At 44.0% G+C, this 18233-nt stretch overlaps 1 protein-coding gene across 5 annotated transcripts in view; it reads left to right on the top strand.

Annotated features, from left to right (window-relative positions):
• The window catches only part of ppp2r5ca (protein phosphatase 2, regulatory subunit B', gamma a), a 30719-nt gene that overhangs the window by 7087 nt on the left and 5399 nt on the right, over positions 1-18233 (top strand). For all 5 annotated transcript variants that reach the window (XM_080012862.1, XM_080012863.1, XM_080012860.1 and 2 more), the window contains exons 2-10: positions 8172-8371; positions 11236-11346; positions 11453-11545; positions 11784-11914; positions 12071-12130; positions 12322-12430; positions 12839-12892; positions 15249-15419; positions 16695-16822. In XM_080012862.1, the coding sequence (XP_079868988.1) occupies positions 8303-8371; positions 11236-11346; positions 11453-11545; positions 11784-11914; positions 12071-12130; positions 12322-12430; positions 12839-12892; positions 15249-15419; positions 16695-16822 (926 nt within the window). In that variant the 5' untranslated portion in view covers positions 8172-8302. The remainder of the gene's footprint in view (positions 1-8171; positions 8372-11235; positions 11347-11452; positions 11546-11783; positions 11915-12070; positions 12131-12321; positions 12431-12838; positions 12893-15248; positions 15420-16694; positions 16823-18233) is intronic.

Genomic DNA, 18233 nt, shown 5'->3' with positions numbered 1-18233 from the left:
AGGCGCCGGCGCCCTCGGAGAGTTTACAATAATGACTGTTTTGATATCCGCTTCCCTGTTACTGTCACTATCGTATCCACAGGTGCCAGGGCGTTTGGGCCGGAATCACATCTAACGATAACAAATCTTTTCAGATCGGGGGCCCCAGAGACACAGTCTCATCGGGCGGCCGTGGCGTAACGCGCATCGAATCGAGGGGGTCGTTGATATGAAAAGGGTCGAGAATCGCCGTGGTAGACAGCGGGGGCTCTCGTGGGCGCCCACCCATTTCCCGTCTAGGTTTCGCCGCTCGGCATGTCGCCGACCAGGGCCCACGGACACGAAGAACACACAGAGTTCACGGTGTCATCCCCAGATCTATTCGCCGTTCATACACCGCTGGCGATTTGACCCGTCTACCTCCCCCTTTCCGGAGGTGACTTTTATTCGCAATAGCAGGCTGATGTTTGTTGTAAGGCGCAGACCCATCCCAGGCCAATGTGTTTCCATTGTGTACCCGTGCGGCCCCCGGGCGGTAATTGATCGGCACGTCGGCCGGAGCTGAACAAGCGACTGCATTGAATGACACCTGATTTGCTGAACGGTCAAACTCCATTCTCCGCCACCTCCCATCACCGCTCTTGTCTTTCGTTGCCTGTCCATGTTTCTCTCTTCTCTTAAGACGTGAGATGAGGCGATTGTAATGAAAAGCAATGTTCTCTGGGTTTTTTTTTTTTCGTTTTTTTTTTTTGCCAATCTCAGTCGCACCTTGTAATTGCAGTCTCGAAGGGGCATACATGTATTGACATGAAGTGATGATGCATACCTTTTAAAGTATTTACAAACTTGCCAAAACAACAGAGGCAATCTATACTCTGTACACGGGATCACAGTGTGCTTAGGTTGACGCTATCAAATAGAAACGGACACAATGAGTACTTTGTGCACAATACTTTTAAGCTTAGGTTTTTTTGTAACAGAACCTGGCAATTATTTAACGTGTTGTGTATCAACACAGCGAACCTATTGTCACTCACATTTATAATGATAGGGCTATAAGGGAATTTCCTCCGCTGAGCAACATTTAACTCATTAACACGATTCAGCCATTACCAATTAACTCCCCTTTGCGGCTGGTACTCTTACCAGTTGCAGAGACACAAGAGGTTTACTTATTTTGGTAGTATACCTCCCCCCTCCCCGCTAAGTCGGGAATAACACCAGGAAGCTAGATAATGAAGCAATGTGTTTTCGGGGTTATATCTCAGGACACACTGGATGTAGAGAGGTGATTGTGAGCTCAATTCCTTCCCTGTGTGCGAGAAACTATTCTACTTAATGGAGGGACCCACAGCGGATTCCCTTTTTTAAGCAAACCATCACCCGACTACAGTGTGCCGATTGTGTTTGAATCACTGTCTGTTTCACCAATGTATAGATTGAGGGTAAATAATGTGCTGCCAACGTGACTCCAATTATTTATTGTACTCAATTCCTGGCGTCATAAACGCACATCTTTTCTCTGTCCTCTAAAGAAACATACACACACTTGCCTGCTCCTAAGGCTTTCTATGAGCTACATTAATGGGAGTCACACTGTGGTTAACGTCCGTATTTGGATGGCAACGGCCTCAACACTAGCTCTTTATCTGTTACACAACAAGCAACTGGGTATTTTAGGCCTGTAAAGAAACGTTATAAGACACGTAAGCAAACATCTAATGGGAGCGACCAAAACAACCGTCTTGACTTAGTCATGTTAGGCGAGGCAAGAGAGCTCGTTCCAGTCAAGTTTTTAGCTCCTGTGCAATGTTTCTGGTCAAATTAATAACAGTTAATTCCCACAAGCCTAATAAGGCTTAAAATGTGCACTGTGAACACATCCCAGACAAATCAGGCTTTCTGCGTTCCAGCTGTCTGTCTGTTTTAGACACTGAGAATGTCACCTTAATTGAACTGTAAAGCGGAATATAAAATAACCTTTTGCATCCCACGGTGTAATTTTTCCACAAAACACCCTGTAAAAAACGTTTTCACAAGATTAGGCCTACTTAAGTCAGTGATTGAGTATTTTAAACGATGCACCCATGCACATAGAGCTTTTATGACCCGTATTAATTCAGTTCTATTAGCTATTTCCCCGCATACTAGCTTTTAAGGGGGGCCTATTATGAAAAACTCACTTTTCTTCTTGTGCACATACATTTGAGTGTCGGATGGGCCTACTACCGTGCAACCTGTGAAATAAGACAACCCAGTCGGTCAGTTTTTTTTTTTGTTGTTTTTTTTTTCCCCCAGTTATTCGGCCTCGAGCAGAAAACCTGTGATCCAACAAGCCGTTAAGATTTGTGTCCCAAGCCTACGTCACGTTGGGTCCCCTTAGAATTAGAACTGCTCCCCGTCTGGGTAACTCCACCCACGGCGGAAGCCCCACCGCTAGCCGGTCTGGTGGCTTAGAACTAAGCATGGGAAGTGCTCGGTTGTTGGCTGCAGAGACCAGCACAAATATTTAAAAAATAAAGCTGAATTAATACCAACTGTGCGTGCAAAACTGCAGACAATGGAAATCTAAGTATTTAAAAAATAATTGTGTATTGTCGGTAATGTCGATCGCACAAAGATGGAACAGACTTTCAAATGATGCCTTGAAGATATGAGTGAAGATTCAGCAACTGGATTGCTTTTTTCTTGCCTCAGATTTGTTCAGAAACCAATTTTGTTTGAAATAAGTGAAAGTTTACAGACTGCATACAATGGAACCTGGAACTCACGCTAAATCCCCATTGGCTCACCGAACTAGGGGCCTTAGGAGACAGGCGCCACTCACTGAAACAGACTGTCCTGGAGCATGGTCCTGAGTTGAAGGCATGCTAGAATGTGTAATCTGAGTCATATTTTCAGCAAAAAACCCATCAAAAACGTGTGTTTTGGGGACCTCAGAGACCTGTACTAACTTGGTGAAAAGGAGCATAATAAGTCTCCTTTAATTAAATCACATGGCACTTGTTTCACAAAGTATATTCCTTATCTCTGAATTCAAACTGACCAAGTAGAATAATTTAATCTTTAAAAGTATTTGCTTACATCATTGGATTGGATCATCACCTGCAAGGAATGTGTCTGGATCAGAGCCAGGCTCTTGGATGAAGCTTACTTTCACATTCATTGTTAAAAAGGAATGCTGGTGTTTTTCATTTTCCACTTGACTGTAGGTATTTTTTAGATGATCGGGGCTTTATTGTCTTTATGATAAAGTTGACTGTGATGTTGGATTTTATTGTTATTGCATTTGACAAAGCAATGCCTTCCATCACTGGTAGGGAAACTATCATTTTCTGTGGCAGTCGGTACGTGCTAACTGCAAACTAATTACAGGCTATTGTTGACTGGAGAAATTTTTAATAAATGCTTTTCACCAAGAATGCTTTCAGACCGATTCAGAGATGGCATTTAATTTTATTCTATAAATAAATATGATTGACAGGAGCTTGTAGGCTGCCAAACGGTCATTTACCCTGGAGCCTTATTTGCCTTAATGCCCCACAAGAAATACAAGTTTAGCATCTTTCTTCACTTGGGACTGGTGAAGCAATGGCAGGAATTTGCTCCAACTAGGCTCGCCTAGGCACTATGAGGGATTCAGATTTACTGTGGCATAGTGAGTGCCACAATTATTACATAAGCGCCTGATCAGTTATTTTAGATGGTGGCAATCATTTTGTAAAATTGTTAGATTCCACAGTCATGTTTCCCTCCAAATGTCAGAGGGATTTTAAGCCAGTGTTGGAAACGCTGCTTTTGTGCTTTATATAGAATGTGAATTAGCTGTGAATTGGCTGTGTTTCCATCAGTTGGATTGAGGCAAATTGTCTGCACAAATCTTTAAAATAATATATTTTTTTTGCTCAAATGTCAACAGACCTAATGCAAGGTCGACATAAAATAAATGATGGTATTATGATAGTGGCATGAAATGGGGAAAAAAATGGATAGAAAATCTGCAACTAAAGTTTTGTGATTGTGACAGCCCTCCTGTAGGATATATTGAAGGTCTTATTGAATGGAGCCTGGACCTTTTCCATTTCGATCATAACTAGGAGGCCCTACAGAAGGATCTCCTACTACTCGGGGAGCACCGGGTCATGTGAAAACAATATTTAAAGATTGACAACATTCCCTGACCTCACTTCTCCTTGTTCCTCTCTGTTCCTCTCCTCTTGTGCATCCCTATACTTTCTCCGGAGTGGATGGCTAATGTGACCCTCCCTCGAACACTTGAGACTAAGGATGTTGCGATTCACTGAGTTCAGTATAACTTGAAGAAGTCCTCTTGCTGCTGTGTCATGTATTGGTGCGCCTGGCACATTTGTGTATGATTGACACGACTACACGTGAACATAAGGTGTTTTTTTTTTTTATGAGGTTCAAAATGTCTAAACATGTTTCACTATTTTCTAAATCATAAATCATCCGTGCGTGCTCAAGTCTATGTAAAATACTAAACATGCTATCGTGAGGCAAGTTAAAGGCGGCAACAAAGTGGTTTATATTCATTCCAGCACATCTCACAGATGCTCGATTGGATTGAATTTGGGGGAATTTGGAGGTTAAGTTAACCCCTTGAACTCTTTGTCATGCTCCTCAAACCATTCCTGAACACTCTTTGCAGTGTGGCAGGAAGCATTATCCTGCTGAAAGAGGCCACTGCCATCAGGGAATACCGTTGCCATGAAGGGGTGTACTTGGTCTGCAACAATGTTTAGGTAGGTGGTACGTCTCCAAGTAACATCCACATGAATGCCAGGACCCAAGGTTTCCTAGCAGAACATTGTCCAGAGCATCACACTGCCTCCGCTGGCTTGCCTTCTTCCCCTAGTGCATCCTGGTGCCCTCTCTTACCCCCTGTAAACGACGCGCACACACACCCCGTCGTCCACATGACAAGAAAACGTCATTCATCAGACCAGGCCACATTCTTCCATTGCTCCATGGTCCAGTTCTGACGCTCACGTACCCTTTGTAGGAGCTTTCGGCGGCGGACAGGGGTCAACATGGACACTCTGACCAGTCTGCAGCTACGCAGCCCTATATGCAGCAAGCTGTGATGCACTGTGTGTTCTGACACCTTTCTATCATAGCAGCATTAACTTTTTTTAGTAATTCATGCTTTAGTAGTTCTTCTATGGGATAGAGCTGGCCTTGGCTCCCCACACACATCAATGAGCCTTGGGCGCTCATGACCCTGTCACTGGTTTACCGGTTGTCCTTCCTTGGACCACTTTTAGCACGTTTTAACCACTGCATACCGGGAACACCCCACAAGACCTGCTGTTTTGGTGATGCTCTGACCCAGTCGTCTCGCCTTCACAATTTTGTCCTTGTCGAAGTTGCTCAGATCCTTACTCTTGCCCATTTTTCCTGCTTCCAACACATAAACTTCAAGAACTGACTATTCACGTGCAGCCTAATATATCCCCACCTTGACAGGTGTCATTGGAACCAGATGAGCTGGTGTCAGTGGTTTAAATGTTGCAGCTGATGGTGTGTAGAGCATTGCTTTCACACCTAAATAGCTTTCCTTTAATTGTTGCTCGCCACCAATTTTTTACCGGCAACAAATGGCAAATCCAACTCTTACAGATCTGACTATTATCACCAGTATTTTGTTTCAAAAGGCCTCTCCAGTGTACCCTAAAATGCAGGTACTTTTCACAACCTGATAATTTCATCATAAAGTAGGCTTACATGTTTTATTTGCAGGCCCAAAAGAATGTCTCCAAAAACATATTGTTTGGTTCTAAAATGCTTAGCATTTTGGATAATAAATGATCTGACAATAACCATTAAACAGACTGAGCATCTCATACTCATACCCTGGCATCCCTACTTCTACTCCCGACATCTGCTTTTAGCAGTGTTTTAAGTACTAAACAGCCAAACTGAATATCATCACTTCCGTGGACATGCCAAAACGTCATGGTTTATTTCGAGATACCCCTCAACCCTGATCTATTGTAAGTTTTCTGAAGGAAATTACCCAAAATGGCAGCTTACACACGGACTGCCTCTGGTGTTAAAATTGGATATCACACTATAGTGTCCTTGCAGTATGTGTTTCCTTCCATTTATTCTGCACAGTCAAATGGCTCAGATACTATGTAGTCAGTATCTCATTTTAATTCTATAGGAGTGTCGCTTTGCCTACGTACGAACGCACATTCTTGTTCTATTGTGTGTCTTGGCCATTGTTTTATTCTCCATTTACCAATTTGTCTATCCTGTAACCCTATTAGCAGAATGTCTACACATTGATGTTAAAATGATTGAATTTCTTCATTAGTGATGTCTAAACTGCACGTCTCTCTAATAAGGCCAGTTGGATAGAAAGGCTTCATCCTTTTGACATATTTGCCGCTTCTGTTGGATCAAAGTTGTTTTTTTCAGTTGCATCAGGGTCTTCAGAGCGCCCTGGGGTGTCAGCGGAGGCCCAGTTTCAAAGCCACGCCTTTTATCAGTTAATGGTTGAGTTCCCTGCTCCCTGTTGGCAGTGGGCTGCTCATTTTAATGCATAACTCATTTTAATTGATATTTCTACAATGTTCTTCATAAAGGAAAAAAAAGTCCTGACTGGTGCCACACCTGTTCTTCTCTATGCACACGATGCTCTTCAATCAAGCAAACTAGTTCTGAGTCAGATAACACTTCAACCCCCAAATATAGGCCTGTGTTTGTTTACAGGCGAGGTTCTCTAGTAAGCCTCACCATGACGGTCTATTAATATATCACTACTACTACATCATATTGGCAGAGATGTTAATACGTGTCTACTTGATATCAGTCTTTACAGTCTTACAGCGGGCAAAGTACTCTCGTTCTTTCTGAGCGTATTTCATGAAAATACAAAAATGATTGAACATGTTTTTTGGGGTTTTTTTGTACAGTCTCGTCAGTTTCTTATTGAGTCCACCTACAATCGTTTGTACGACAAAAATGTACTTATTTTTTCATTCATACTTTTTTCTTTTTGCCTGAGCGACCTTGTCCACCGCTGAGCATTCAAAGCTTTTACCCATATCATGCATCACCACACCGCTCGGCTCGGGCAAACTGGCTCCCAGTTTAGGACCGGACCTTTTTTGTCTTTAAAACGCTCCATACCTGGCCTCTGGAAGGGGTGCTGGTGCCGTGGGGGGTGTAAAAATGGACCTTGCTTGTGCCGTTGCCAAGCAACAAAGACAATGGAGTGGCTGAGAGCATGTTGATGCGACAGACCAGGCACTTGCACTGTCACTCACATCTACCTTTTAACAGACGCATTAGCCTCCCTGCCGGCCTCCTTTAACCTTTCACATTACAGGGAATACCCTGACATAATTAAATTTTGCCGTGGCTTTCGGTGTTACACGGTGTTTGGGCATACACTGATTACATTACTTGCCCACCGTCATTTTGCTTTTTCAAAATGATTATTATAGAAATAAAACCGAAATAAAAACATTGAGTTAATTTTCGCATATCGGTGCCGACACTCATCAGATAAAAGGAAAATCAAATTTCTTAAATACTAAGCCTGTTATCAAGACTTGGTCAGACTGTTCAAAAGTGTACAACCCGGTTGTAAAATTTGCGGTGTTACCGGTAACGCCGGTATTGTCACAAGTTTATAACCCATGAAAAATTCCTCGCCGTGGCATCCCTGGTGACGCTTTGATGCACATAGATCCCTGCACGTTGCAAAGATCTACAGTATGTGCTGTGATCTAGATGCTGCTGTCTTTTTCCCGTGCTTTTCCATTGGCAAATTTTAAAAGCTATGGGATGGAAATTCAGCTCCCTGCAGCAATGGAGATAAGAATTCAAAGTACAAACAAAAAAAAACCCAACACGCTCAAAAGAATGCCCATCTTCTTTTTCCTTCCGCGGTTTCACTCGTGTTTCCTCACGTTCTTTCCATGTACCATCTTTTCTCGCCGTGTATTTCGCTCTCATTTCTCTATACTATTCCCCTTCAGTTCTCTTTTTGACACCATTTACATCACACAAATTTTGTCCCCCTCTTTCTTTCTTTAGAGACCCCCACCCATTTTGAAAATGGCTCCCGGCATCGGAACTGCTCTCGATCCCCTTGCGTCCCTAGTTTTTTATTTGTTTGGTTTTCTCAGCTCCATTCACTTCTCCTCTCCTCCTCCCAGATGTGGCCCCGGCGGAGCAGGAGAAGCTGTTCATCCAGAAGCTGCGGCAGTGCTGCGTCCTCTTCGACTTCCTGTCCGACCCACTGAGCGACCTGAAATGGAAGGAGGTGAAGCGGGCGGCGCTGAGCGAGATGGTGGAGTACATCACCCACAACAGGAATGTCATCACAGAGCCCATCTACCCAGAGGTGGTGCACATGGTCAGTAAAGGCCCGGGACGGGTGCTTAAGATATAACACATTATGGATCACCAGGGTGTAGATTTGGCTTACTGTGCTTCTGACGGGAGCAGGGGGTCAGAACCGTGGCTGACCATTACGGTGTACCGGCGGCGAAGAATTGACAGTGTAGCTGCAAGATGAAGCAACCCTTTTTGGAAATTGACCGCTCCTAATAGTTGGTGTCGGCCCCTGCGCTACAGATGAGGCATTTGGGTTCAGACAAAAGCCATCCATCCACTTCAGCCTGCTCGGCGTGGCAGTAGCAGCCAAAAACGTGAGAACACACAGATCTTTCTTTAGCAACTGAGGCCAACCCCTATCCGCGGCTGTTCCCTGGCCTGCTGGGAGACATGATCCCTCCAGAGTGTCCCAGGACAGACACGGGTTCAGGGTTTGTGTTAAGACAAATGGGTTGTCCCAGTTCAACTGGCCCTAAGCGTCAGCCGCAGAATCTGCAAGCACCAGAGTTCTCCATGTTTTGTTTGTGCTTTGTTTGTACAAATAAAATCCTGTCTGAGATTTTAGTTCCCACTTGGAGTTTTTGTCAGACAATGTGCTCATTTCAGATATATTACATGATCAGTACCGTCGCTGCCTCTTCTATTCAAGGTAACACTCGCCGTCAGATTTATGAGTGAACTTCAGGGGATAACGTGTCTTTTTAATTTATGTCCAAATAGATAAAGCGGTGGGGCTATAGCCACCGCTTTCCCGGGTGGTAGTAGCAGTGAAGTGTCCGGTCCCTTCTCGGTTATTGACCCCCATAGAGGACATGAAAGTACAACACATACATCTTGGATTTTAAAGTCATTCTTCAATGCTCACTGTGGTTGAGCAGTGTTGCTCAATGCTCTGCGATGCAAGATCCAAGAGGTTTATTCATCGCATACATATACAATACGTCCATACATATATGCAGTGAAATGTCTTTGCAACGCACCCAGAGATTATGCACAATAGTTTCTAAACCGAACGTAATATCTCACCTGATTCCTACCTAGCAAGTAACTCATTCCTAAAGCGTAATGCAGTTAGTGAATAGAATAATATAAATAAAAGGCAATAAAAATAAAATAAGACTCAAAAAGGTAATACAGAGTGGGGGTACAAAATAGAAGTAAAGGGAATAGAGTTATGTATATGGGATAGGCTATTTGTATATACAGGTTGCCTATTGCATATGCATATTGTTATATTATTATTACAAAATGTCACCGTTCAATACCGTCCCATCTCTAGGGATAACTGTATACTCGAGCGGAGCCAGAACCCGTTAACGAGAGGGTGATAAGATTATCGTGAAAATGATTTCTCTTTGAGCGGAGTGAGTGTCTTGCAGTGCTGGGTCGTCCCTCCTGCCCGTTGAGGACTAGTCGGGCATCGGAGCCCGAGCGGTCTATACCTTGTAGCATCTTCTGAAACAAGGCTCGCAGTGTTTGGCGCGGCCACCTGCACCGTCCCATGATCGCTGTGCGAGGGAACAGCCGCCCGCAGGGGAGTCAGTTGACACTGCGAGAGGCCAGGAACACAACACTTATTGATAAGTGTGGCTCCATCCCTAAAAAAACACTCGGGCGGGTTGCGAGCCAAGAGGAAAATGCAGCGTGAAGCACCTTAGATTTGTGAATTCAATTTAGTTTTTATTTGGACTCACATCCGGAGTCTTGCTGAGAAGTCATCATATGAAGCTTTTCAAACGAGCTTTTGAACAAGCCCTGCCCAAATTGAAGTCTCACCTTATTGTGTCAGGATGAAGTACAGTAACTTTTTATATAAAGAACCTTGAATGTGGCTACTACACAAACTACACATCTGTGTAGGACTGAAGCGTTTGTCGCATTGTATGGAGGAAGAAAGTTCCCTCCATTCAGGCTGCAGTCCTTGCTACTATGAACAGCAGCCTTTTTAAAATGGCTGCCATCACGTTTAATACTCATGCATTATTTCCTGGTGTTACATTTCTCCGACAGATAAAGCAAACAGAGAGTTGCCTTGTCGCTCTGAATAATAGATGTGCGGCGGGACTGATGTTGACGTTTCCCAAAGTCTGCTCTGTTTTGATAAATGTCCATCAGTCCACTCTTAAGAGTATGCTAAGAACAATGTCATTCCGAATTTCAACCCCTGCCTACAAAGGGGTTTGTGTGTAGTTTACTCCCTTTAGTTAAAAAAAAAAAATGTTATTCATAACGTTATGAAAACAGGAAATAGAAAATATGATGTCATCGCCGGGACGTATTTAACCCGAGAAAATTGTATTGTAAATAGTCTGAAAGACAAATAATACCGCAGGAGCGGTGGGTAGCCGGGGACCAGCTCCAGTTGGACAGCTAATGCTTTAGTCAAGGGCATCGAGCGGAGAATCCAACCCTTATATAGGTTAACATTGTAACCCGAAAACGGAGTCAACGGCCTCACAAAGACTAGGGCGGAGCTAATACCTGCAGATGAAGGGTCGCTATGTTTTCTGGTCAAATCGATGCAGAACACTTAACCCGGTGCCTTGACAGTGGCAGATCGCTGCTGTGTGGAATTGAATTAACACTGTTTGGTGTCTTTTTATTTTTTATCTATTTATTTATTTATTTGTTTTATTCCCTATGGCCCCAAAAAGTTAGATATGTAATTGGAGAAAATGCTCACATTGTTCTCAATATTTATTTCTCTCTCTCTCTCTCTCTCTCTCTCTCTCTCTCTCTCTCTCTCTCTCTCTCTCTCTCTCTCTCTCTCTCTCTCTCTCTCTCTCTCTCTCTCTCTCTCTCTCTCTCTCTCTCTCTCTCTCTCTCTCTCTCTCTCTCTCTCTCTCTCTCTCTCTCTCTCTCTCTCTCTCTCTCTATACCCAGTTTGCGGTTAATATGTTCAGAACATTGCCTCCGTCGTCTAACCCCACCGGAGCGGAGTTCGACCCGGAGGAGGACGAGCCCACGCTGGAGGCGGCGTGGCCTCACCTCCAGGTTGTTCAACTCAAAGCGACTCCCTCACCAGCCTCTTACGTGGCCCAAGCGTTCTCTCCCTTCTCCGACCTTAATTCTGACTTTTCCTGTGTGTTTCTGTCCCAAGCTCGTCTATGAGTTTTTCCTTAGGTTTTTAGAGTCGCCCGACTTTCAGCCCAACATAGCAAAGAAATATATCGACCAGAAATTTGTCATGCAGGTAAGGGCATTTCGACTTCATCCAAAATAATAAGGTCATAGGATCCATTTCTAATACAACCATATTTAATATTACAGACTTTATTTCAGAGTCAAATCTTATCATCTTCAAACCAAACTAATTTCATGCGGATAAAATTCCACTCAGGACTAGAATGATAGCTTTAACACGCAGGCCCTTTGTTTTTTCTCATTGTGTGATACAATAAACATGATGAACGTATTTTGCTCCGCTGCAGCTTCTAGAACTATTTGACAGTGAGGATCCCAGGGAAAGGGACTTCCTCAAAACCACCCTCCACAGGATTTACGGAAAGTTCCTTGGACTTAGGGCATACATTAGAAAACAGATAAATAACATTTTCTATAGGTGAGTGTTCTTCCTCTGTCCATCAATTATCTTTGTTCCTAAAATACTGCCAATACAGCATACATTTCGGTTAGTTTTGGTAATGCTGAGTACCGTTTCACGTAATCTAATCTGTGACTACTGAACCATTTTTATTGCTTGTTTGTTTTTAAACAGGTTTATCTATGAGACAGAGCACCATAATGGTATAGCTGAATTACTGGAAATACTTGGAAGGTATGGGATTCAACTCAGTTTTATATCGGTACAGCTTTTATGTTTTAATTGCTGTTATATAATATTGTATAATATTAGAATGTCAACACCTTGCTGAACACAAAGAAAATATAAAGATAAATGAAGGTATTGTCTTTAGTGTGATTGCCGCCATCTTTGTTCGGGCCGTGACACCTTCTTTTCTCCCGCAGTATAATCAATGGATTTGCCTTACCACTAAAAGAGGAGCACAAGATTTTCCTGTTGAAGGTTCTATTGCCTCTGCACAAAGTAAAATCCCTCAGTGTCTACCATCCACAGGTACCTGCCGCGTGTTCCACGTCTGTGTGCGAAACTTAAGATCCAATGATAACAGGTTGTGTTTCATTTAATGGAGTTTGATTTAAAAGAAGGGGGGAAAAAAACACAATTCACACAGCTATTAACAGCAGTTGCTAGGAATTTGTCACATCCATTCCACTATCGCATCCACTTTTCTACACCAGGGCTTGGTTCTATATGCTTCTTATTTCCAACAGGGCATGCAGGTTCATCTAGTTTGGTTACCATGGTGATATAGATCGTGGTTAGTCTGTCCAACATTCATGGCCGTTCATTCATTCATTCTGCGGCCTTAACTTAACCTCTGCTTGTTGTTTGGATTGACATTTGAGTGATGGTTTACAAGGTCTCTAAGTGTGTGTGTGTGTGTGTGTGTGTGTGTTGCAGCTGGCCTACTGTGTGGTGCAGTTTTTGGAAAAGGACAGCACTCTAACTGAACCGGTACGTTGGGTTATTAACACTTACACCGCTTGGTTTTTGAGGTCATTGTATATTCGATGCAGTTAAACTCTGAATGGGGTCATTGTTGATCAATAAAATTATCCTACTGGAATTGATTTCTGACAATGTTTGGTACAGTGTTATAATGTTGATTCAATTATTTGATAAATCAACGCAATTTTCTATAAATCCCAAAGTACTTTTAAACCTCTGTTTTCAGGTTTGAGTCTCTCCTAATAAATATATTATTGTTGCTATTATTATTATTATTATTATTATTATTATTATTATTATTACCAGAAGGTCCCCTCTTGTACTGTTAAGACTGACAGAAGCAACATTAATATGCAATTATGGATAAATAAGGACAGAAGAACAAATTAGCACAGCAAATTGTCCTTGTTATAAAATAATAGATGAGTATCTTTTATCCGACCTTCATGAAGGAGTATAGCATGAACGCTCTGAAGACGCCCGAACAGCCACAGCAAAGTGTAGTCGACGCATGATTCAAAACCTGCCCAAGATTGGGAAATGTTTATTTTTATTTTTTCCTCCAATCAAGTTATTAAGAGCAAATACAAAATAAGATTTAATCCACAGGATGAAGGGCGCGCTCGTTAAAACGCATACTTCACCATTCCACGCAGGTCATTAAAGACGAATAACGACAATAACAATAGCCAGAATTCCCCTCGGAGTGAAGTCAAATTGGCAACCTGGTGTGATCAATATATTCGACATAAGTGAAGCCTCCATCAATTAAATGTTGCTGCTAGTACTGCAGTGCTTGATGTCAGTGCGTACAGCCAGGTTACTTCTGATTTGCAGGTAAAACATGATTTATTCTCAAAGTGGCCGTGATTATTTTCCGTAATATTTGCATCACAGAGTAAGGTTTAAGTGTTGATCACAGTGAAGTTGGATTATCCCCTTTTGAAAGGATCTTCAACAGTAAACAACCACTCAGGTGAATGGGCACAGACAGTTCCACTGCAGTATATGCTCCCTTCATTCATCCCTCCTTTCCTTCCTTCCTCCCTCTCTCCCTTCATTCCTTACCTCCTTCCTCGCTCCCTCTGTCCTTCTTCCTTCCATCCATCCATGCTCCATTCCTTCCTTTATTCGTTCCAGCGTCCCTCCTCTCCTTTCTTGCCTCATTTCTTTCCTCCTTCCTTCCAGTCTTTGCTCCTCCCTTCCTTCCTTCCTGCTTGTCTCCCTTCTTCCCTCCTTCCCTACCTCATTCCTTCCTTTTCTCCTGCCATCCTTCCTTCCCTCATTCTTGCTCCATTCCTTCCTTACTCCCTTCTTCCTTCCCTCCTTTCATCCTCCCTTGCTCCATTTCTTCCTTCCTTTTTCGTTCCATCGTTCCCTCCTTGCCTCCCTTCCGGCCTTGCTCCCTTCTTCCCTCCCTCCTTCCTTCCTTCCTTCCTTCACTCCCTCACTTATTCCTTCCTGCTTTTTCTTCTATCCTTACATCCTTCTTCCCTTCTTCCATCCTTCCTCATTCCCTTTCTCTCCTTCATTACCTCTTCCATGCTTCCCTCCGACTCTTCCTTACTTCCTTTCCTCCTTCTTTCACTTCCATCCTTCCTTGCTCCCTTCCTTCCCTCTCCCCTTCCTTCCTTCACTCCCTCACACATTCCTTCCTGCTTTTTCTTCTTCTATCCTTACATCCTCCTTTCCTTCTTCCCTTCTTCCATCCTTCCTCACTCCCTCCCTCCGGAATCTCCGCCCTGCGTATGTATGTCCTTAAATTATCTCAACAACCGGTCATCCGATCTACTTCACACTTTACGGGTGTATCGCTGGGGACCCAAGGACCTCCAGTGTCGAATGTGGTGCAATTTGGACACGCAACACGTATAATATTAATCAAATTTCAATGAACAGCCAGTCGGGGGCGGGGCTTCAGGGCTCTGTGACTGAGTCACAAAGACTGTCTTTCATTTTGGAACACAGGACTGAATTAGTGACATTTTGCTAAACTGTGCCTTTCAAATGTCCCAAAGTCTTGCATTTTGACCAGGCACGCACTGGTGATAACAAAAACAAATTGAATGTTTCCCTATGCAAAGGCCAGACCCCTGAACAGTGTTTTGGCAAAGTTTGGAGGTGATCAGTGGTGTGCAATGCCAATCTGAACACACACACACGGGAACGGCCTGTCGCCCAATAGTAGTAGGATACGATGGGATTAATATTGAAAGGACAATGTGTTTGTTGGCGCACGACCCTTAATTAGTTTGCCTCCAAACGTCCTGTGCCTGCTTATTTCCGCCCCCCCCCCCCGCCTTTTGAGACGTAGTTGATGGGGTTTTCGCCTCCGCCATCTTCCCATTCTCCATCTCTCCAGGTGGTGATGGCTCTGTTGAAGTACTGGCCCAAAACACACAGTCCCAAGGAGGTGATGTTCCTCAACGAGCTGGAGGAAATCCTGGACGTCATTGAGCCGTCCGAGTTTGTCAAAGTCCAGGAGCCGCTCTTCCGCCAGCTGGCAAAGTGTGTTTCCAGCCCACACTTCCAGGTAGACCAAAGGTTTTGCTCTTATATATTAGGGAAACTATTCTGTCTGCTTTTTATACTTTTGCAATAAGTCTTGCAGACGTGTGTAGGAAAAAAAGTGGCTTTATTTCTTGTGCACACAGCTAGTGTTCAGCAGGAGCACATTGTCAGCTTTGTGACAAATGACCCAAATAGATGGAAGTTACGTGTGTGAATACCGGAAAAGTTGCATTTTAGCGTTCCGTCGTTTGGCCTCTATATTTCCTACATAATCCTATTCCTAATCCTATCCTAATTTCATATATATATATATTTCTAAAGTATAGTCCGCTCAGACTTCTAAATAAAACCCATGTTGACAAATGAATACATGTTGACATTTAACCCCCATTAAATAACTGAGCATTATTTGGCACTTTTATCTTGAAGGGGATTGAAACAAGACCCTGTTCACTTCCATTTTAACTGGAGGATCGCTCTGGGAGAAACTGATGACTCGTGCACACAAACACACAAATGTTTGTCTCGGTCTCGGCCTTGCTCTTGGTCAAACCAAGGCGTCTGTGGAGCACCTGAGCTTCCCACTCAGTGGGAGGCGACACCATGCACAGACAAATGGAGGCACAGAGCATAGTGGAGCTAACAAGCAAAATGACAACTGCAAATGATGACATATTTGTGCAGGAGAGCCCTGTTCTTGATCGGGCAAATGTTTAAAGTCAATAAAAGGACATTGGTTTGCCAACGGTGCCGTAGACTCCTGCGTTTATGGCCCGATTATGGCAGCACGTGTTCACAGACCTCACAAATGTCCACATCAGTGGTAAAATGTCTCAATGTATCTCAATTTATGCTTTGCAGCTTAACTTCAGAGCAAACTACCAGTCGCGCCCGCTTGCGTCACCAATGCAGTTTGAAAATGTATAACCACAGAGCAGGGTCGAACCAATTAACCAGTGTTCTCAAACCCCACCCTTTGTTTCCAAATGGTCCTTCGGTTTAGACATTTTACCCAGTGGATCGTGTTAGTTTGGATTGAGTTGATGGCGGCAGGTTCTAATCGACACTGGAGCTAATTTCCCGTGGCGGCTACAATGGACGCTGAGTGGGAGTCGTGTGGTCGTGATGTTTTGTGCGGTGGCAACCATCATCTAAAATGATTATTTTATTGTGTGTGTGTGTGTGTGTGTGTGTGTGTGTGTGTGTGTGTGTGTGTGTGTGTGTGTGTGTGTGTGTGTGTGTGTGTGTGTGTGTGTGTGTGTGTGTGTGTGTGTGTGTGTGTGTGTGTGTGCCATAGGTGGCTGAAAGGGCTCTTTACTACTGGAATAACGAGTACATCATGAGTCTGATCAGCGACAACGCCGCAAAGATCCTGCCCATCATGTTCCCTGCCCTGTACCGCAACTCCAAGACCCACTGGAACAAGTGAGATACTCAAATACATTCATAATAACTTTTTTTTTTTTTTTTTTTTTTTTTACCTGTGCTGACAGCAAGCTGGGCATACAACACAGAGTATTTGTGCCATTGCATTCAGGACAGAGTTAGTCTGCAAGTGGAGTTCAACTTCTTAACCTGCAATGCAACTCTTAATTCATTCTTAAATCATCAAGAACTGCTGCAATAACTCTGTCCTGTGGACGATCTGTAGGATGACAAGAGCACAGTTTTTTTGTTGTACAGAACCGCCACCAATCACTTCTCCATGAGGGGGAGAATCACCACGGGTGAGACAATTAAACATAGAACCAAACAACAATATGTACATGGGAAAACATCAACAGTGCCTGCCCGACCGTCCGTCTGTCCATACGTCCACCGGTGCGCTTACAGGACTTATCACCATTGGTTCTGGCGTATAAGATCGGTATTATATTGTAGCGCCTCCAAGCTGAGCACACACTCATAGTGGAGTGTGCTCAGTGCAGGGCACCCGGATGTTAGCCGGGCCCATTTTTCATCAGTCAAATCGTTATTTTATACAGTAGCAAATACGAGTACATGAAAGTTTGCTTTATATTAACCCAAAATAAATTATGGAAAGATGTGATGGGTAGGGGGGGGGGTGAAGGGGTGGAAGCCCTTTAGCAACTTCTCAAAAGCAGAAAGATTTTGCGTGAGCGACTTGACAATGGTCTCTTTTTAATCCAATTTAAAAATGGTGCTTGGGGACAACACTGGCCTTTGCACAAGTGTTGTTTGTTAGGTGTTCAAAGTGTGTGTGTGTGTGCGTGCGTGTGCGCGCGCGTGCTTGCGCGCGCAACAGTGGGGGTACTGTGGACTACAGACTAGATGGAGATTTGTTCAACATCCGAAGGCTCCAAGCGGTCACCAAAATAACATCTGAGCATGTCATCCAGCTCCAGTATGCAGATGACTGTGTGGCTGTGGCCCACACACCAGAGGCACTGCAAGCTCCCCTCGCAGCTGATGCAAGGGCGGCTGGCTCGGCTGGGTCTCTGTGCAAACGTGGTGCAGACTGAAGTAGTATGCCAGTGGGCATCTACACCCCCATCTCACTTACCATCTCCGACTTCGGCTCGCAGTAGTGGAATCTTTCAAACACCTGGGCACGGCTCCCGGGGCCCGCCCATAACGCCGGGTGTGCGCGCGCGGCTGAGATGGCTTCAGTTATCGGGGCCAGTTATCCCACCAGGCAGGACAGCCGTGTGCTTTTGTGTTTATTGTTGTTTTTCTTTTGGCAGGACATTAAAAGCCGCTTTCCCGCCCTCGCACAAGCAGCACGGGCCTACCTCTGCGCCGTGCAAACGTGTGGATAGCGAGCGATTGGAGCACAGCGGGGAACCAAAAACGTGGAGATTGATCTCTTTCTCTC

Source organism: Zeus faber (assembly GCF_960531495.2).
Source record: "Zeus faber genome assembly, chromosome: 13".
Taxonomy (NCBI): Eukaryota; Metazoa; Chordata; class Actinopteri; order Zeiformes; family Zeidae; genus Zeus; species Zeus faber.
Note: the sequence above shows the minus strand (reverse complement) of the source record. Positions and strands in the feature narration are given on the sequence as shown.